Source organism: Papio anubis, chromosome 6, assembly GCF_008728515.1.
Source record: "Papio anubis isolate 15944 chromosome 6, Panubis1.0, whole genome shotgun sequence".
NCBI classification, from domain to species: domain Eukaryota; kingdom Metazoa; phylum Chordata; class Mammalia; order Primates; family Cercopithecidae; genus Papio; species Papio anubis.
In genome coordinates, this window is record NC_044981.1 from 130088812 (window position 1) to 130110308 (window position 21497).

The 21497-nt window shown below is 39.4% G+C and overlaps 1 protein-coding gene across 10 annotated transcripts; it reads left to right on the forward strand.

Annotated features, from left to right (window-relative positions):
- On the forward strand, positions 1-19451 carry VNN2 (vanin 2). 10 transcript variants are annotated; one of them, XR_002521768.2, is made up of 11 exons: positions 2-116; positions 1192-1374; positions 2691-2862; positions 5509-5740; positions 5865-5995; positions 7375-7567; positions 10641-10929; positions 11873-12246; positions 13466-13636; positions 18470-18669; positions 18826-18943. XR_002521768.2 is itself a non-coding variant. In XM_031667433.1 (11 exons), exons 4-11 carry the CDS (start codon positions 5528-5530, stop codon positions 19015-19017), a joined length of 1479 nt encoding a protein of 492 aa, XP_031523293.1. In that variant the 5' UTR covers positions 3-116; positions 1192-1374; positions 2691-2862; positions 5509-5527; the 3' UTR covers positions 19018-19451. The 10 variants fall into 10 exon arrangements, 9 of the variants coding, with proteins under 9 accessions (XP_021793541.2, XP_031523293.1, XP_009204336.2 ...); XM_031667433.1 differs by lacking the exon at positions 18470-18669 and having other exon boundaries at positions 3-116; positions 5509-5584; positions 5669-5740; positions 18826-19451; XM_009206072.4 differs by lacking the exon at positions 18470-18669 and having other exon boundaries at positions 3-116; positions 18826-19451.
- The last annotated feature ends 2046 nt before the right edge of the window (positions 19452-21497 follow it).

The following is a 21497-nucleotide window of genomic DNA, read 5'->3' on the forward strand; positions in this document are numbered from 1 at the left end:
ACCCAGGAAGTGAAACCAAAACAGGAAGTCACCAGGGGTGACTGGAGGAGCAGGGGCCTTGGAAAGGAAAGCAGCCGAGGTCCACAGGAGTGGAAGGCTCTGCCTTGACTGAAGCTGTAAGTAGTTATCTTGGGTTGCAAACTTTATTTTTCTTTGCTTCCTTGTTCACTTGAAAATAAACAAGGGGCATTATTGGTGAATTGCTGTGACATTCTCATATTGCTCAATAAAACATAAACTTTTCTATTTTTAATCTATCTTTTTATTTTTTTCATGTCTGAAATTTCCATGTTATTTTCGTACCATACCCTTTCAAACGCATGTCTCTCCAACTGCCTACATAAATCAACAAGTGACTTGGATCCAGTTCCTGTGGATGTATTTCCGTGGTGACAGTCATCCCGACTTTACCAAAAGCTTTTAATTCAATCAAGAGAATTTTTGATTTTTTAAAAGGACCTGCTGGTGAATGCAAGAAACTTTTGGCAGAGTTAATAGACTGGCATAGTGGGTAGAACTATGATATTAATATTGTTAATATTTTATTTTAAGGAAGCAGGAGCTGTTGGAAGGTAGGGGAGGATGTTACTAACCCAAAGGGACTTCTGCAACTTCAGCCCTAAGTTTCTGAGAGAGGAAAACAGACATGCTGGTTGAACCATGTGCAATTACTTTTGCTAGGTCAAAAGCAGTGATGATTGGCAATTTCATGTGGCACAAGCATTTCCATCTAGTAGTGCTTTCAGAGAATCCAAGGCTGTGATATATCATTACCCTCTCAGATTTTCTCTTGATTTCAGCAGTGTTCGTTAGCTATCTGAAGCACTGAACTCTAAAGCTGGAGGATTACCTCATCTGAATGAGACCTGGCCCCCAAAGATGGCTAAAATGCAAGCTAGTTCTCTTCAAGCCAACCTTTCCTTTTACAGGGGCTGACTCAGTCTCGCTAAAGCCATATGCAATACTCTAACGGTGTAGGGACAGAAACGTTTTTCTTTGCCATTAAGTACTTTTTTTGGATACAGTATTGTACTTTTTTGGTATACAATATTAAGAGAAACAGTTTTAACATTGGAGCCTGGCTTTTCTGTCTCTTGTTGCTTCTTATTCTTATTTTGACACGTCACCCTTGCTGCCTATGAGAATGTTATTGATAATGATACATGCTATTTCCCACTCTTTGTTTCTCAGTTCACTGGTCATTTTGCATCCAGGAGAAGGGATAGAACAGGAAGTCCAGCAGCCAGTGTCAGAGCCTGGAGCAGCTCCTCTCCTTCCTGGGGTTGAGTTCCTTGGTTTTCTTGTTTCGCCTGTGCTACCCCACTGCGGTTCTTCTACCACACTGGGTTTAGCATGAATCAGGAGTTGATGCAGGTACCCTGTCAACCCCATTTCATTCCAGCAGTTCTTCAGCACGGTCATCCAAATAGACTAGAATTTTAATTGAACAACAGTAGTTCTGTGGGTCTAACAATGAAATAATATTAAGCAGTCAGGATATTATATTACTAAATAGTCACTCACTTTTGTTAATTATTGTCATCTGCATCATAGTCTTACAGAGGACTTTCATGCATCTTTAGGAGATAGAGCAGGTATGATTACCTAAATGTTTAGATGAGAAATAGAGGTCCAAAGAAGTGGTGCAAAGCGGAAACTACACCTCTATACTTACTCTTGAGAAAGTGGGAAAAAAATGAGGTTTTTAAAATTACAGACTTAAAACCTAGCCCAATTGAATATTATTCTAACAGATGATCAGATTCACAATTAGAAACAAATATTTGAGCTATTACTGTTTTTCATTTGTTTGTTTGTTCTTTATTTTTGAGACAGAGTCTCACTCTGTCACCCAGGCTGGAGTGCAATGGCGCGATCTCGGCTCACTGCAACCTCTGCCTCCTGGGTTCAAGCAATTCTCCCGCCTCAGCCTCCCGAGTAGCTGGGATCACAGGTATCTGCCACCATGCCCAGCTAGTTTTTATATTTGTAGTAGAGACTGGGTTTCACCATGTCAGACAGGCTGGACTCGAAACTCCTGACCTCAAATGATTCACCCGCCTCGGCCTCCCAAAGTGCTGGGATTACAGCCATGAGCCACTGTGCCCACCCAGTTACTGTTTTTTATAGTGACTCTTTGACCAAATAATTTTTAATTGATTTTAACTTTTTACCCTTTTAGCTAAGTTCGTTAATCACAAAATGACAAATTATGAAGCAGGCTCTTTTAGCAGTAAATTACAATTAATCAATGTTCCCTGTGGCAAAAATAACCTTACTTTAATTTATAACTCAGTTAAACTAAAAATGTTAAGCCTTATCTGATCAATCATCTTTATGAAAAGTCAACTCTTGAAATTGTATGTCCTGAATTTGGTTTTTTACTTCTGAAGATTTAAAACAACATCAATGACCTCTATGGCAAATGTTTTCTTTACATCTCAGGGATTTTCCTATATTTAAATTGCTCCTTAATTTACTAACTTGTGATACTTTTTTGCAATTACCTTTGTTATTCAGATTCTCAGTTTCTATGAGACAATTTTTAGATGCTGCAAATAAAAAAACAAAGGAGGGAATTTGGTCATCTTGATTTTATATCAGAAGTGATTTTCCCTTTCCCTGTTAGCCAAACAAACAAATAAACAAAAAAACAAAACTCTACTCAACATCATTTCTATCTTTTACAGCCAAGGACAGAGAAAAACATCCAGATTTGGGAACACAATAACAGATATGATTGTCCCCACTTCTACTGCCAAAATTTTAAAACTGTTAACTCCTTACCATCAGCTTACCTGACTACTTCCAAGCAAAAGAGATAAGGAAGTATTACTAATTGGTGATACTAGATCAATGAAGGTAGGTCATGGCCAAAATTGTACTTATGGAGATGGAAGAGCTTTGTTGTTTTTGTTAGGCATCAACTGCATCAGAAATTTCTTTAGCACTTAGCACATTTGCCTATCGTCTTCCTAAGGTGACCATTTTGAATTGGATTCTTTAAAAGACATGAGTGGCTGGCTTCGGTGGCTCACACCTATAATCTCACCACTTTCGGAAGCCAAAGTGGGTGGATTGCTTGAGCCCAGGAGTTTGAAACAAGCCTGGGCAACATGGTAAAACTCCCTCTCTACAAAAAATAACAAAAATTAGCCTGACATGTCGGTGCATACCTGGCGTTCCAGCTGCTAAGAAGGCTGAGGTGGACTCACTTGAGTCCAGGAGGTGGAGGCTGAAGTGAATCATGATCATACCACTGCACTCCAGCCTGAGCAACAGAGCAAGACTCTGTCTCAAAACAAACAAACAAAAAAACGCCAAAAAATAACCCCAAAGACACGAGTGTTCAGACACTCAGTTGCAGACATTAAAACAGAGCATAGACACGTGTGCTGTTTTGGGTATAAAGGAAAGACTCTGGAATCAGGAATGAGAAGCAGCACATCCTGCTCTGTCACTCTAGCTCTCTATGCCTCAGATTGCTATCCTGTAATAAGTGGGCATTTGGGTTACATGATTTCTAAACTCTAATGGCACTCATAATATATTATATACCAATCACCTATGCTAATTTACTAATTATATATATACTATGTAGTATGGTTGTATACTAAGTCTGTTATACAATCTGCTAAAAATTCATAAAAATATCTATCCCTTTGCATTTTCCACAAAAGGGCTTGACCATTTTTCCTGAAATTATTTTTAGTTTTCTGCTCTATAGAGATAAGAAAAGTTATTCCTTTAATAGAAACTTCTATTCAAAGCAGAAAATATGAGCAGATCTTATTTATAGCCCCTAGGCCCCATTCTTAACAAAGAATTTACCTCAGTATGAAGTAAAGCACAGAATAAACTTTGTTTATTTGTACCGACTCTTCTATGCTGTCTAAAAGCATTTCTGTGACTTTTACCAAAGGACTGGATAAACACAAAACAAACCCTTTATCTGGTAGGATTGGGCCTGGGGAAGGGAGAATACTGATGTCCTAAGAAGGCATCCAAGATCACATCCTGTATTTGTTGTTAAGGTTTTTTTCTGGAGCGCAATGGTGTGATCTCAGCTCACTGCAACCTCTGCCTCCCGGGTTCCAGCAATTCTCCTGCCTCAGCCTCCCAAGTAGCTGGGATTACAGGCACCCACCACCACGTCCGGCTACTTTCTGTGTTTTCAGTAGAGACGGGGTTTCACTATGTTGGCCAGGCTGGTCATGAACTCCTGACCTCAGGTGATCTGCCTGCCTCGGCCTCCCAAAGTGCTGGGATTACAGGCGTGAGCCACCGCATCTGACCTGTTAGCATTGTTTTTAAACTCATTGTTATTATTTGCTGCTAACAAAAATGAAACTTACATCTTCTCTTTATTACAACTCAGATGATCTTTATCATCAGTCCTGGACACTTCCCCTTCCGTGGTATCTTCCTTCAAAGCAGTGGGTGGGGAGGGAGGAAGAAGAAGGAGGAAGAGGAGGAGGAGGAGTAGGGGGAGGAGGGGGAGGGAAGGGTGAAAGAGAGAAAGAAGGAAAGAAGCAGAGTCTCCTGAGGTCTGGGGCCCCTGAGCAGAGAGTCCTCCTCTGGTCTAGGTGCCTGGGGGTATTGGTGCTATAGGCACTAACTATACAGCAATGAACAAACCAGACACAAAATCCTGCTTTTCTGGAGCACATGTTTTCAGTCCTTAACAGCAATAAATAAGTCAGAGTATAGATTTGGGTAAATTTTGTTCTCAATATTGTTCTGTGATACATTTTCCTAGTAGTAAGTATTTAATTTTTTCCCCCTCATCTAAAAATAAATACGATGTTAGTGACTCAACAGAACCAAAAAAATTGTTGTCAATTTTTAAATTTAATAAACGAGATATTTGTTGTGATGTGATTTTTTTACATGAGAGTTAATTTAGTTATGAGTTTCTACTAATAAAAGCTGGAATTGTTCTGTATTTGAATTCGGATGTCTTTTGGAAATTCAATATTAAATCTTAATAGTACATGCTGTTCAATCCCTGTAATACTTTCTGATTGTCTTAAATGAACTGCAATTTTTCTTTCTTTAAAAGTGGTCAGACATATTGTGTTCTTTAAGATTATAAATTAGGCCAGGTGCGGTGGCTCACGCCTATAATCCCAGCACTTTGGGAGGCCGAGATGGATGGACCACGAGGTCAGGAGTTCGAGACCAACCTGTCCAAAATGGTGAAGCCCCGTCTCTACTGAAAATACAAAAATTAGCTGAGTGTGGTGGTGTGCGCCTACAGTCCTAGCTGCTCGGGAGACTGAGGAAGGACAATCACTTGAACCTGGGAGGCGGAGGTTACAGTGAGCTGAGATTGCTCCACTACACTCCAGCCTAGGCGACAGAGCAAACTCTGCCTCAAAAAAAAAAAAAATAAAATAAAAAACAAAAAAAAAGGATGATAGAGTAAAAGACCAGTAACTGGCAGCCACATGTTATGCAAACATTCTTCCCTCTATAAATACTATGTGAATGTTATTTTACTTTCAGAAATCACTAAACCTTGGCCATGGTCACTTCCTCTTTTCCAACCTTTGTGGCAGTTTTTGCCCTAATAACCCTGCAGGTTGGTACTCAGGACAGTTTTATGGCTGCAGTGTATGAACATGCTGTCATTTTGCCAAATAGAACAAAAACACCTGTTTCTCAGGAGGATGCCTTGAATCTCATGAACAAGAATATAGACATTCTTGAGAGAGCGATCAAGCAGGCAGCCGAGCAGGTATTCTCTTATTTCTGCTAATCATAATGTTTGCGAGGGGCACGGGAACTGGTGGAAGATGAGAGGGTTGAATTGTCTGTGTTGTACATGGAAAAATCGTTTTTATTTCACTTGTTGTGAACAGGGTGCTCGAATCATTGTGACTCCAGAAGATGCACTTTATGGATGGGAATTTACCAGGGAAACTGTTTTCCCTTATCTGGAGGATATCCCAGACCCTCAGGTGAACTGGATTCCTTGTCAAGACTCCCACAGGTATTTTAACTATCTTAGTCTTTTGTGCAAAAGTAACTCTCTAAAACGTGCATGTTCACAAAGCAAAATGATTGCTCTTGAATTATCCTATATGTGGTATATGTTATGGTTATATTTATCTCAATATTTGTCAGATTTTAAAAACTTATACTTAGATACTATTTAACAATCATTTGTGATTAAACATCTTTATTAAATTTTGAGAAAATATGTAAATAGGGTATTACTGCAAGAAAAACTAAGGGAAGAGGATCTCACAGATACAAGTAGCAACTTAATTTCTGAAGTAGACAGTGGATTGTGTTAGGAATACATTCCAAGGCCTCTGCTGAGGGGACACCCTTTCAGTGTCATAGAGTCTCTCCATCCCAGAGTTGCTTCCTAGGCAGAAAGATTTCACCATGTATTTTCAAGTGAATCATAAGATCTTATGCTTTGAAACTGTGTTTCCCTAGGCTCACAAAGCTAATTTTCCTGGGAAACAATTATCTAGAAACCTTCTAATATATATTAAAAATCTAAGTCCTACTGTCATCCTGGAGATGTCAACCTGGCAGTTGCACAGACAAGTCTGGCATGAAAAGACAAAATTATATCTGGAGATAGAAGATCAGACGTCAGCATATAGATGGTTTCAAACACCGTGATGAGTTCCCCTGTGGAAGTGAGTTAGCGAAGAGTATAGGTATGAAGCTTGAGCCTTAGGAAATTCCAGTGGTTAGATTCGGGAGAAAAGGAGGAACCAGCAGAAGAGTCGAAGAAGAGCAACCAATAAATAGGAAAATGAGAGGATGGGTCCAATAAAGTGAGGTGTTTCCAGGAGGAGGTGTAATTAACTGTGCCAACTGCTGTTGAAAAGTCAAGATGAGATCAGGTAAAATGTGGGGGTCACTGCTGGCATTAGTAACAGTTTGGGTGATAGAGATAAAAGTTGGAGTGCTCTAAAAGAGAATGGGAGAGGAGGAACTGGCAACGGCAAGAGGGACTGATCTTTTGAGGAGTTTTGCTTTAAGGGAGAGCTGAGGATTAAAGCAATATTTGGAAGGGCATGTTTGGAATGGTCAAAAGAGGTTTTAATTTTATTTTTTAAAGATGGGAGGTACTAGAGGATATTTCATGCTGATGGGATGTTTCAGTAGCGAGGAGACCCTTGATGAGGCAGGAGACTGAGTAATGAATTTCTGGAGCAACAGATATGGTGTGGGAAGTATTTATCAAGTGTAAGTCATCATCTGTGGCTTTTAAAGTATGATATTTTTATGCGTAGTTTTTATATTGACTTAAGTTCCATTTAAGTGATTACAGTTGCTATTGTCTCTGTATGAAGTGACTAAAATATTTTTTAAAAATTGAAATGTCTTAATTATAATTTGGTTTAGATTTGGTCACACACCAGTGCAAGCAAGACTCAGCTGCTTGGCCAAGAAAAACGCTATCTATGTCTTGGCAAATTTGGGGGACAAAAAGCCATGTAATTCCCATCACTCCACATGTCCTCCCAATGGCTACTTTCAATACAATACCAATGTGGTGTATAATCCAGAAGGAAAACTCGTGGCACGTTACCATAAGGTAAGAGAGAGGGGCGGATGTGTGAAACGGAGCGTGTCGTGAATGGTCAATGCTGGGTTTAGGAGTTTGACTTTCATTCCCTGTATGATACAATTTTACTAAAGGGTTTTTGTTTTGTTTTAGAAAGTGGGCAATAAAGAAAATTACACTTTGGGCCAGGCGTGGTGGCTTATGCCTGTAAGCCCAGCACTTTGGGAGGCTTGAGGTAGATGGATCTCTTGAGGCCAGGAATTTGAGACCAGCCTGGTCAACATAGTGAAACCCCGTCTCTACTAAAAAATACAAAAATTAGCTGGGCATGATGGCACATGCCTATAGTCCCAGTTATGTGGGAGGCTAAAGCAGGAAACTTGCTTGAACCCAGGAGGCAGAGGCTGCAGTGAGCCGAGATTGTATCACTGTACTCCAGCCTGGGTGACAGAGGGAGACTTTCAAAAAAAAAAAAAAAGAAAAAAAAATGACACTTTGGAAAAAACTACTCTGGAAAATCATGTAGACAGAGAGCTGTTACAAAAAAAAAAGTGTCATAATGGTCCAGGATTGAGATAAACTTTTTGCACATATAAAACAAATAATTTTAATATAAAACAAATACTAAGGTGACTATAATCTGGGCACTATTTCAATAATTTCATTTTTTTTTTTTAAGAGACAGGGTCTCACTGTTGCCCAGGCTGGAGTGCAGTGGAGCCATCACAGCTCACTGTTAACCTCAAACTCCTGGGCTCTAGCGATCCTCCTGCCTCAGTCTCCCAAGTAGCTGAGATTAAAGGCATGTGCTGAGATAAAGACATTGCCCAGGCTGTCCTTGAACTCCTCACCTCAAGCAGTCCTGCCACCTTGGCCTCCCAAAATGCTGAGATTAGAGGCATAAACCACCGAGCACAACCATAATCTAAAGATGTTTCAAAATTGTATGACTCAACTTCATATAAGTTAATTTGCTATCAAATCACAAAATACTGTATTTTCTACACCAGCTAATTTAATTACCATTTAATAGATTTAAGCTCAAACCATAAATGTTTACTTTAAACTCTGAATTGAAAAAAAGAATCAAATAACCTTTAAGTCATAATTTGATACTAAACTAGGTAGGGAGAGAAGGCTGGCCTTTTGAATGGATATGTGTGATGTACAGGTAGTGTGAATGTCCCTTCTCCACTCCCAGATGTTTTCTAAGCATCTTAAATTGTAGCCTCAGAATCTTTGGAGTGGAGACATTATCTCCTGGCAGTTTCAGTTAAAATATAAATATTAATTAAGAGGAGCGATGTTAAACCAATGGTTTTCAAATTATTTTGATCATGGACCCCCATTGGAAAAAATTGTTAACATAAGTCCTCAATATATGTATTCTTGTGTGTGTATTTATAAAGTATAACAATTTCAAAATGCTTTCTTCATCATTTTGTGGATTTTGACAACTTCTTTTCATATATATCACTGCACTTCACTTTCTTCTTAAAATGTGTCTCATAGTAAAAATAGAAATGTCACTACTTCCATTTTCTTGCTTGGGAGATTGTTTGCATTGTTTGTATTATCTTTCAATGCAGTTTCTTTGCAGTAATCATTTGAAGCTGGTCTTCCATTCTGTAACGTGCAGGATGGCACAGTGCACTGAATGTGGACAGACTAGCAAGGAACCTGCAGTCACCTGTCTAAGTTGAGAGGCTCTCACTCTTCCATGAGGATACCTCAGGGACCGTTTGTAACCTATGACCTCTGACATATGTGAATCTAATGAGAATATCTTTTTCAATCAATTCTTTTTTTTTTTTTTTTTTTTGTGGCAGAGTCCGGCTCTGTCACTCAGGCTGGAGTGCGGGGCACAATCCCAGCTCACTGCAGCCTCTGACTCCCAGATTCAACCAATTCTCCTGCCTCAGCCTCCTGAGTAGCTGGGATTACAGGTGCACACCACCACACCCGGCTAAGTTTTGGATTTTTTAGTAGAGACGGGGTTTCACCATGTTGGCCAGGCTAATCTTGAGCTCCTGGCCTCAAGTGATCTGCCTGCCTTGGCCTCTTCCAAAGTGCTGGGATTACAGGCATGAGCCACCTCGCCTGGCCTGTCAATTCTTAAAATAGTAAAGTTCAATTTCTTTTCTATTTTTTAGATATAAAATAAATTTAGAGAGATTTTAATAGTCTCTTTCTGAACCCTCAGCATTTCCTAGATTGCAGACCATTTTATTAATTGTTGACCCCAATTATTATATTAGACTAAATTTTTTTTAGTTTACCTGGAAGGAATCAGGGGAATTAAATACATTTCTTATCTATGGTAATTTTGAAAGGTGGGTAAGAGTCACTGAGATTACTTTGGATGGGACACTAAAGAGAGAGATGGCATCTTTAACCTGACTCATAGATATTTATTATGCATCTATTAACATTACATTTCTAGGTACCAAGGATTCAAAGAAGAATAATGCATGACTTTTAACTTTTAAGAAGCTTATAGGGCTGGGTGTGGTGGCTCATGCCTGTAATCCCAGCACTTTAGGAGGCCCAGGTGGGCAGATCATGAGGTCAGGAGATCAAGATCATCCTGGCTGACACAGTGAAACCCCGTCTCCATTAAAAATACAAAAAAATTAACCGGGCATGGTGGCATATGCCTGTAATCCCAGCTACTTGGGAGGCTGATGCAGGAGAATCGTTTGAACCCAGGAGATGGAGGTTGCAGTGAGCCGAAATCATGCCACAGGACTCCATCCTGAGTGATAGAGTGAAACTCCGTCTCAGAAAAATAAAACAAAATAAAATAAAATAAAAAGAAGCTTATATACTTTGGGGTTTATGGGACGGTATTTTGCTCTTAACTGAGAGAGACAGACAGAGAGAGAAAGGAGAGAGAGGAGATGAGAGAGATGCTATAGACATATGTTACATATTCCTCCACATTTTCCTTAGAAATTTCCTTCCAATTGCCAGATTTATCCACTTCCTAGGAGATTCCCTGCAGTTGACCATAGCCAAATTTATTACCAACTTGGAGGGTTTTTATGAGTCATCTCTTCAACAAACAAGGCTTTACTAGTTTTCTCCTATCCATTTGTTATAGTACCACCTGTACTCTGAGCCTCAGTTTGATGTCCCTGAAAAGCCGGAGTTGGTGACTTTCAACACCACATTTGGAAGGTTTGGCATTTTCACGTGCTTTGATATATTCTTCTATGATCCCGCTGTTATCCTGGTGAAAGATTTCCATGTGGACACCATACTGTTTCCCACAGCCTGGATGAATGTTTTGCCCCTTTTGACAGCTATTGAATTCCATTCAGCTTGGGCAATGGGAATGGGAGTTAATCTTCTTGCGGCCAATATACATCATGTCAGCCTAAATATGACAGGTAATTCATGACCAGGTTAGGTTTCATCTTCTATTTTTAAGTGCAGAGAAATGAATGCCTCAGATATGACCTGTATTAATTTTTTGCTTCTTTTTCGGAACTCCTTACTGTGTTTATCATCGTTTCACAATAGAAAATAAAAGCTAGCAGTTGATTATAACCTATGGTTATACCAAGACCTTTATGTGTATTATTCATTTAATTATTACAATAATTACATGAGATAGTTAGTGTCATCCCAATTTTGCAGATGAGAAAATTGAGATACGGAGAGTGCAAGTAATTTGCCAAATGCTACCCAGCTTCTACTTTCCTCAGTGGCCATGGAAGCCTCTGCATCTTTCCCTTTGCCTCCTCATAGGGCTGCATGGCATATCCTCATGACACGGCTGCTGTCTTCCTCTAGAGCAATTAAAGAGAGGGGACAAGAGAGAAAAGGGAGGAAGCCACATTGCTGTTTATGACTAGTTACCCACCATCACTTCTGCCATGTTCTGTTCAATGGAAGTGAGTCACTAAGTCCAGCCCACATTCAAGGGGAAAGGAATTAGATCCTCCCACCGGAAAGAAGAGTGTTAAGGAATTTTTGGATATATTTGAAAACCACCACAATGAGGAACAGGGGAGAATTTTTATTCCCTTTCCCCACCTTTCAGGAACTCCTGACTACAAAGATTTTTGTAGTTGGTTTAATTTGCCATAATGCTAACAAATAATGCGATTATATTTAAGGTTTAATTGAAATGAGACCAAGGAATGTTTGTTTTAATCTCTTCCAATAGAGAATAGAAGTAGTTAGGTGTTCAGTGCGATTAGAAGTATGCATGCTCTCTCATTGTGACTAATATGGTGGCGTGACCACATGCTCAGTTCTGATGGGGAAATTGGCAGTGTTGGTTTTTTTGTGTGTGTTGTTTTTAGAAGACCTGTCTTTCATTCACAGGAAGTGGTATTTACGCACCAAACGGTCCCAAAGTGTATCATTATGACATGAAGACAGAGTCGGGAAAACTCCTCCTTTCGGAGGTGGATTCACACCCCCTACCCTCGCCTGACCCCCCAACAGCTGTGAATTGGAGTGCGTATGCCACCACCATCAAACCATTTCCACTACAGAAAAGCACTTTTAGGGGATTTATTTCCCGGGACGGGTTCAACTTCACAGAACTTTTTGAAAATGCAGGAAATCTTACAGTCTGTCAAAAGGAGCTTTGCTGTCATTTAAGCTACAGAATGTTACAAAAAGAAGAGAATGAAGTGTACGTTCTAGGAGCTTTCACAGGATTGCATGGCCGAAGGAGAAAAGAGTACTGGCAGGTAATCTCAGTTCAAATGAAACGGAGTTCAAGTGAAAGGTAAATTCCAGGTCAACTTTTTATATTTGTTCCAGAAAACCAGGTGCTTTTCCTTGGCTTGACTCCATGCATTGATGACAACACACACACACACACACACACACACACACACACAGGTGCATTTATACACGTACATACACTAGGATAAAATATTTGCAATGGGAATTAAGTATAATCTTATTGCTTGCTTTTAGCATGTTTAAAAAATTATTAACCAAACCGTGATGACTTTCTATTTGACAAATAAACCAGCCTATTGTGAACATCAGGAAGACTTCCTTAACTGGGCTTGCCAACATATCTGAATTATGAACAGTTTTATTTTCACTTGCAAAACTAACAGTAAATAGGGATATTACTTTTATCTTAGTTTCTCTTCTAATCAGATATCCCAGTTTTTGTACAGCTTTCTTTCTTTTTTTTTTTTTGAGACAGAGTCTCACTCTGTCGCCAGGCTGGAGTGCAGTAGCATGATCTCGGCTTACTGCAACCTCTGCTTTCCAGGTTCAAGCGATTCTCTTGCCTCAGCCTCCTGAGTAGCTGGGACTACAGGCATATGCCACCATACCTGGATCTATTTTTAGTAGAGACGGGGTTTCACCATGTTGGCCAGGCTGGTCTCGAACTCCTCACCTCTGGTGATCCGACTGCCTTGGCCTCCCAAAGTGCTGGGATAACATGTGTGAACCACCACATCTGGCCTTGTATTGCTTTCAAATGACAAATTTTAAAGATGAAAACATTTTATAGAATGTTGGCTCTGAATTTGTATTTTCCTATTATACTCCGTGCCCACTGCCTTCTTCTAAAGAAAAGGATTAGAAAGACAGGTGAGATTCAGGGGTGGAAAAAATTTAATATCCTTTCAGCTTCAGTACTATTGTTGCCCAAAGACCTCCGCTTCATTGAGCTCAGTGCCATCATCTGACATACCAAATTAATGGTTTAACTCTAATTCTAAACTGACTTCTTTCTCTTAATCCACTTGCTATCTAGGAAGTAGGTTGATTCTCAAATCACTTGCCATTTTTAATAAAGTAGTTAATTACAAGAAACGTGATCCAAATCCCTTTTCAGAGAAAGATAATTTTGCTTCGCGTGGTTAAAAACTAAGGTAACATTTCTGGTACAAGTAACATCGATGTAAGGCATTGTGTTTTATCTGTGTTTGTTCCACATAGGTTTGCACAATGCTGAAGTGCAAAACTACTAATTTGACAACTTGTGGACGGCCAGTAGAAACTGCTTCTACAAGATTTGAAATGTTCTCCCTCAGTGGCACATTTGGAACAAAGTATGTTTTTCCTGAAGTTCTACTTACTGAAATTCATCTGTCACCTGGAAAATTTGAAGTAAGAGGATTTTTATAAGAGTATTTTCATTTTATATGTTCTCTGAAGTCAAGTAAAACAAGCTATAGCCACTCTGCTGGTTAACTTCTGCTGTGTAACAAATTTCCTCAAAACCATTTCTTAACCCTGATTCTGTGGGTTGGCAATTTGAACTTGGTGTAGCTAGGCTGTTTTTCTGGTTTGAGATAGGCTCAGTTGATGCTGGCTGGGCTCAATATGTCTGCCATTGGCTAGTGGGTTGACTAGGACTGACCAGTTTGTGATTGCTTTGTCCTGGACAGCTATATTAAGGCCATCTCTCCCTGTGGTCTCTCATCTTTCAGCAGACCTGAGCTTGTTCAAATGTTAGCTTAATGAGTCCAGAAGCATCAAGAGAAAAAAAAACACAATGGGCAAGTTCTTTGCAAGTCTCTGCTTGCACCATGTTTGCAAATGTTGCATCAACACAGGAAGTTACAGGAGCAATGTTGATTCAAGCGGTAGGGAAATAAAGGACTCAGACCTCTCAATGGGAAGAGCTATAAAATCACATGGCCAAAGGACATGCATGGGTAAAGGAGGGGAAAATATTGTGATCATTTTTTCAATTTATAACAACTAATTATAAAATGATGACACTTCATTGGAAGAATATAATAAAGAACATACCTAGAACTGTGAGTTTGAGATACCATTCACTGAAGAATGTTTATTTATAGATTTTTAATTTCCTTTTGTTAAATGTGAAGACAAACAGAAAATCAAATATTTATTTCACATTTTTATTTTGAAACAGGGTCTTCCTCTGTCACTCAGGTTAGACTGCAGTGGCATGATCATAGCTCACTGAAGCCTCAAACTCCTGGGCTCAAGCAATCCTCCTGCCTCAGCCTCCTGAGTAGCTAAGACTTAAAGGCATGCACCACTGCATCCAGCATTTGTTCACAAATTATAGTGACTGTAGCTAATTAATTCACAAATTAAGCTGGCTTCAAATAAGAATTATGACTCTGCAGGCTTATATCTGTTAATGTACAACACTTGCACACACTCACATACATGTATATATACACAAACTCCAGTGGTTCGAATATTAATGTTTTCTCTGAATTGTGGTAAACAGTGGCTGGGTTTCAGTAACTAAGGTGAAATCATTGCATGGTCTGTAAAATAGGGTCCAAGTTAATTCCATCAAGGCATCAAGTAACGAAGTCTTTAAAATTGCAGATTGCTTATGGTCATGTATCTGTATCTGCTGTGTTATCAGAGTGGAATATATCATACTTACAAAAATACTTAATTCTGTGAAACCAACAATTTAACATATGGTATAGCCTTAAGGCTGTAAAATCCAAAGACCAGGAATCCTTTGCTGCCATAGAACCTGTTTAGGTAGAATCTCATGAGGAAATTGAGGCTGGAATAAAAGCTAAAGTACCAACTACAGAAAATCATGATTAGATCTACAGCAAGGAGTCTCGGGCTAAAATCCAGTAGCTAAAAGGTGGCTGGACTGACATAAATGTCTACCTGAGGTCACTTCAAGGAAATGAGAGAGGGAAATCAGGGTCACCAAGGTAAACTTAGGAGGACATAGGGTCTAGCCATATTGATGCATTATATCCTGTAAGCCTGAACATGTAAACTGAGCACACAATCTAATTTTCTGATAATACTTTGACACTTTTTCCACGTCTTGTACTCACAGAACTCTTTCTCTTTGAGGAATTGTCCCAAAGTAGGACTGAACATTCACCTGATGAAACTACTTCATCCATGGGAGAAGGACAAAAAATGCTAGAGTTTTCCAAACTAGGTTTTAAAGATCCAAAGCCAGAAATATGATTTCACTCTTACTCTGAACCACATAAGTGTTTGAAGGTGGATGGTGATAGTGCATGAGGAATTGGAGAACGTAAATAATGTATTCCATAGCTACTTCCTTTCTTTTAAAAATTTCATCCCAAATGGCTTCAGGAAGTTAAGAAGAGTTAGAGAATGATACAAGAGAATACACATTTAAGTGCTTAACTCCATAGTATTTGTACATCTCAACTCTTAAAAAAAATGTAATTTTATTATTTTTAATTATTATTATTATTATTTGAGATGGAGTCTCGCTGTGTCGCCCAGGCTGGAGTGCAGTGGTGCATTCTCGGCTCACTGCAGCCTCTGCCTCCCGGGTTCAAGCGATTCTCCTGCCTCAGTCTCATAAGTAGCTGGGACTACAGGTGCATGCCACCACGCCCAGCTAATTTTTGTATTTTTAGTGGAGATGGGATTTCACCGCATTGGCCAGGCTGGTCTCAAACTCCTTACCTCGAGTGATCTGCCACCTCAACCTCCCAAAGTTCTGGAATTACAGGCATGCCCAGCCTTGTTTTTAATTTTTTGGGTACATAGTAGATGTATATATTTATGTGTTACAGGAGATATTTTGATACAGACATGCAATGTGTAATAATTACATCAGGGTAAGTGTGGTATCAGTAGGTCTCAACTTTTAATGATTCTGTGAACTTGTCATGCTGTATCCCATCTCTGGCTCCTTCTTGAATGGAAGAAAGGAGGGAAGGGGGGCATAGCACCTACCGTTTAAATTGGGCACCTATAATCATCATTTGGATCTTGTCTCACCTGCTCCAGCCCATTTGCAGAAGGAGGAAATGCGATATAGATTGTATTACACCAAAAAAGAGATGAAAGAGGCATGTGACAGCTGGCAGGGAGGGTCTTTGGAATTGCAGTCCCTTGGAGGGAGCATCATGGTGAGGGTGAGGCAAGTCTTTATTTTACAAGTGTAGATTCTCTGTGGCATGACTTTCACTGAAGTTCATCAGGTTCTAAGGAACAGATACTAATCAAACTTGCAAGATAGATAAGCGAGAACACCAACTTGTTATTTAAAAAAATAGGTTCCCTTAGCTGGGAACAATGAACTGTATGTCAAGGAGACTCTTCGTTGGCAAATACCCTCGAAAGTACAAATGATAGATCCATTTGTTTTGTGAGCGCAGAATTAAAACAAAAGGAGTTGGGCATTTTTGGAAAAGATTTCCAAGAAGCCACGGAAGCCTGAGGCAATGTGTTTCTCCTCTTTAGGGTTGGTGATCTAAAGACCATGTAGGATTAAGGTGCCTACTTTTCTCAAAAAGAGCCAGAAAGTCCAATAACCCATTCTTGGGTTTTTTAGTGCTTCTTTTCTCTAGAGACCTTGAAGGGCATGGCCCTTCTGTGAATATGTTGTTTCTAGAGAGAGCAGTCATAATATTGAAGATGGCAAGTGTTTTACATCAGTTATGCTCACTATGGCTTCTTGAGTAGTTTCTCAGTTCTGTTGATGGATGCACACTCTGTCCGTAAATATTTACACATTATCTTAGAGGATCACTATGGCAGAGATTTCAACACACTTATTGCATATCCTCAACCCCCACCACCACTTTAGTTTTATGTAAAAAGGGTGGTGTTACTGACCATGCCCACAAATGTGGAAACATCTTGCTTTAGCACCTTAAGCAACTCTGGTGTATTATCAGAAGCACTGGCAGAGTCTGTTCTCTGTAACTAACTAGTTAGATAACCTTGGGAAAGTCACTTAACCCCTGAATTTCCTACTCATAGAAGAGAATATTTTCCTGACTGGTTTGGCGAGGATCAGATATGATAATGCATGTGACGGCACTTTGTGAACAGTAAAGTACAATCGTTATCTTCTAGGATATTTAGTCATTTTCTTCTTCCAGTTATAAAGCATCTATTTTCCCAATTTTCCATTTCTTCTCCATTCCAACCAATTTCCCAATTTTCAATTTCTTCTCCATTCCAACTCCATTTCCGCAACTAACAGGTTCATTTTCTTTTATTCTTTTCTGTTTATTGACTGTCTATTCATGTTTCCTTCTACTCTTGTTCAATTGCTTTGTACACATTCTTCTCTTACGAAGACTCCACTGTGGCTTCAGGCTAGATCTAGTCATTCATGCTTTTCACAGTCTGATCTCCACCTTCCTCTGACCATATTCCTTCTTCTCTTCTTCACTAATCTTCAGCTCTAGCTAGTGGTGTGATGTAACTTTATTCCTTCCCTGAGGTAGAAAACAAAAAGCCCTGATTTATGGAATTTGCCAATTTTCATTGTGTCAATATTCTCACCATGATCAGCTTCAAGAATGGATCTGTTGGCAGAGCTTGATAACTCATGCCTGTAATCCCAGCACTTTGGGAGGCCGAGTTGGGAGGATCATTTGAGGCCAGGAGTTGGAGACCAACCTGGTTAACATGGTGAAGACCTGTCTCTACTAAAAATACAAAAATTAGCTGGACTTGGTGGCACGCCCCTATAATCCCAGCTACCGGGGAGGCTGAGGCAGGAGAATCACTTGAACTCAGGAGGTGGAGCTTGCAGTGAGCCAAGATCGTGCCGCTGCACTCCAGCCTGGGTGACAGAGCAAGACTCCATCTCAAAAAAGCGGGGGAGGGGGGGAAAGTAGCTGTGTTTAAAAGCCAGCTGTCAAATTTCTTGAAACTTTAACAATCTGTTCTCATGAGCCTGTGCACCACTAGCTCTAGCACACCACCGGTTCTAACCAACCTAGAATGAGAACTCACATTGCCTTGACCTGTCACACACACTTCTGTCTCAGAATGAGCCTTTGTTGATTCAATGTCCACTCCCCACAATGTCTTCACCATACAGCCCTAGAAAGAGATTCCTAACAGCTTGGGTTTCTGGTAGCTTATGTCCCACTCTGTGAAATAGACCAGTTCAGTTTTTCCTTCTCAGACCTCCTAAGCACTTACCTGTTTTCTTCTCTGATAAACTGATAAACTGATTTCTCTCTTTATGTTTAGAATCCACTCCATTTCACCATTAGCTCTTAAACTTCTTGAGGGAAGGATGTGATGTATACCTCTCTGGTTCCTGATTGTCTTGCACATAATTGAACTCAATGAATTGCTGCTGCTGATTTTGACTTTCCATTAATGGTTACATTTGATTGTTGAAACTAAAATCTTGGGCCCTCTCGAATTGCTCTAGTCTTCATTATATAGTAAGTGGCTGTCCCCTGCCTGGTTTACTTGCCGCATCCTCCTCAATCAGGAATGACTTGACTATATATTATATCTAGGATGGTTTCAAAATGATTACTTTGCTTTTAACTTGTATGTTAGGAAAGCTGACTGTACTTTTCCCACCTTTTCTTTAGGTGCTAAAAGATGGGCGTTTGGTAAACAAGAATGGATCATCTGGGCCTATACTAACAGTATCCCTCTTTGGGAGGTGGTACACAAAGGACTCATTTTACAGCTCAAGTGGGACCAGCAATTCAGCAATAACTTACCTGCTAATATTCATATTACTAATGATCATAGCTTTGCAAAATATTGTATTGGTATAGGGCATGTCTATCATTCAGTTTCTGCATCATATACTTGGCTAAATGTGCTTACCAGCTTCCCAAGTTTACTAAGAAATTTTGAAGTGCTATTTCAGTAGTATAGACCAGTGAGTTCTAAATATTTTTTCTCATCAATAATTGTTTTTTAAGTTTTATGATAATGTTGTCCATTTTTTTGGCTACTCTGAAATGTTGCAGTGTGGAACAATGGAAAGAGCCTGGGTGTTTGGGTCAGATAAATGAAGATCAGACCGCAGTTCCAGCCTCATTTGCTTGAGACTTTGTGTGGGTTTGTATGTATAGGAGGGTGCAGAGTGAGGAGTTTCAGGGCCATGGCAAACATAGCTGTGCCCTTGAAGAGAATAGTAATGATGGGAATTTAGAGGTTTATGACTGAATTCTGTTTGACATTAAAGACAATTTGAATTCACCTAGTTTTCTGTGCTAATGTTTACTTTCCAATCAAGAGGCAATGTTGACATTTATTTCTACAGTGAATGTAGCTTTGAGTGCTAGAAGAATTGACGGCTATTCCAAGTTCGTATCAAAGGAGACCTGACCCAGGGCACTCATAGCCCCAACTGTCCTCCCTTAAGGCTATGGCATAATTTAGCAGGCAGAAATCTCATAACACAAAGACCGTGACAGTTAAAAGTTACACTATTTTCAGCATTCGGTTGACTTTTTACAAAATACATATATTCCATGCTACTTGAAGTATAATAGTATATTTGTTATTGGTCATTTAATTCAGATACTCTTAAAATTAAATAAATGATTTTGAATTTTCAGATTTATTTTCTGATTTTTATGTCCCAAAGTATTTTTAAGTTCAATACTTTTACATTAAAAGATCACAATTGAAGCATTTATCTTTTGTTTTTACATATTGTCATAAACCCACATATGGATTTGATTTTAATATTCTACTAAAATACACTAGAAAATAAGATTCCTTTTATAATCTAGTGGTTACTATTAAGAGAAGGGATATGGAAGTTAAGCCACATTTTGTATTTAATTTTGGGAAGAGCATACATATTCCCTATGTTCAGCACTGGGACATCAAAGATGGTAGTTTTAAAGCTGTAATGAATGTGCATTTGTGTATATAGCCCAAATCGTATAATCATAAAAGTTTTATGTTCTCTTTTCTTTTCTTTTCTTTTCTTTTCTTTTCTTTTCTTTTCTTTTCTTTTCTTTTCTTTTTGAGACAGAATCTCACTCTGTCACCCAGGCTGGAGTGCAATGGCGGGGGTTCAGCTCACTGCAACCTCCGCCTCCTGGGTTCAGGTGATTCTCCTGCCTCAGCCTCCCAAGTAGCTGGAATTACAGGCACCCATCACCATGCCTAGCTAATTTTTGTATTTTTAGTAGAGATGGGGTTTTGTCATGTTGGCTAGGCTGGTCTCGATCTTCTGACCTCAGGTGATCCACCCACCTTGGCCTCCCGATGTGCTGGGATGACAGGCATGAGCCACCACTCCTGGCTTTTTTTTCTTTTCATGAAGTATGGGACATTTAAGATTTGCCAAGTTTTGCTTGAGGAAGATAGATGTTGTGCAGTGGTTTTGCAGCATGTATTTTGGCTCTTGGGCAATGATGTTTCACTTGTAGAAGTTTAGATGTTGATTGAAAATCAACAGTTCACCTTAAACCAACTGGTTTGAGTAAGATACAAGCAAGGAGCTCCTTTCACAGAAAGGGGCAGTTCTGATCCAAGCTTGGAGCTGTCAGCTGTACCTCAGTTTGTTAAAAACAAAAACGAAAACAAAAAACAAAAGCACTAAGTGCCAAGGAAATTAAAGAGCACTTAATGCTCTACTGCAAAATTGCACATTTTAGCCCATCTCCGCAGTCGTTTCTCACATACATTTTATTTTATCAGACAACCCAAGCATAGTTTCATTTAGCCTTAATACTTCTTTGATAACTATCTTTCATCCCATTTTAAAATTTCATGTTAGTTCTTGAGTCCCTTGTGGTTCTGCAGATAATAAACAAAGCTCTTATTTTCTGCTATTTTCTTTCATTAGATTTTTTTCCTGAAATGTTCTCTTACAACTTCCTGGTTACAGCCCCCTGTATTACAAAGTCACAGGCTCAGCAGCCGCCTTCTCTCAGGGCTCACTACTTAGCCTTCTTTCATTCATTCAGGAAGCATTGATCACCTACTACATCCCAAGCACTAAGTACTGAGACAGTGGTCAATGCATTCTCTTTGTTCCCTTTGCCACTCTGTGACATTGCCCCCTCTGATATGATCTATTTCCATAATTTTTGTGATATGCTCACAACCTGCTTTGCAATTGCACTGCTCCTACTTCCTACTTTCTTTGCATTTTGACCTATCTTCATAGTGTCAGCTCATTGCTCTGTACAGGTGATTTCTGGCAGCACTCTTTCTGTTTTGGCCTCTTTCCTAAATTCTTTTTACATTTCTAACTCCATTCTGACTATCATTCCAAGAGAGTCCATAG

Bases quoted from the DNA above. Each gene is read 5' to 3' on its own strand.
- VNN2 (XM_009206072.4), top strand. From the start codon at position 5,528: ATGGTCACTTCCTCTTTTCCAACCTTTGTGGCAGTTTTTGCCCTAATA. The intron at 12,247-13,465 runs GTAATCTCAGTT...TGTTCCACATAG, and splicing joins GGAGAAAAGAGTACTGGCAG to GTTTGCACAATGCTGAAGTG. The intron at 13,637-18,825 runs GTAAGAGGATTT...CCTTTTCTTTAG, and splicing joins TGTCACCTGGAAAATTTGAA to GTGCTAAAAGATGGGCGTTT.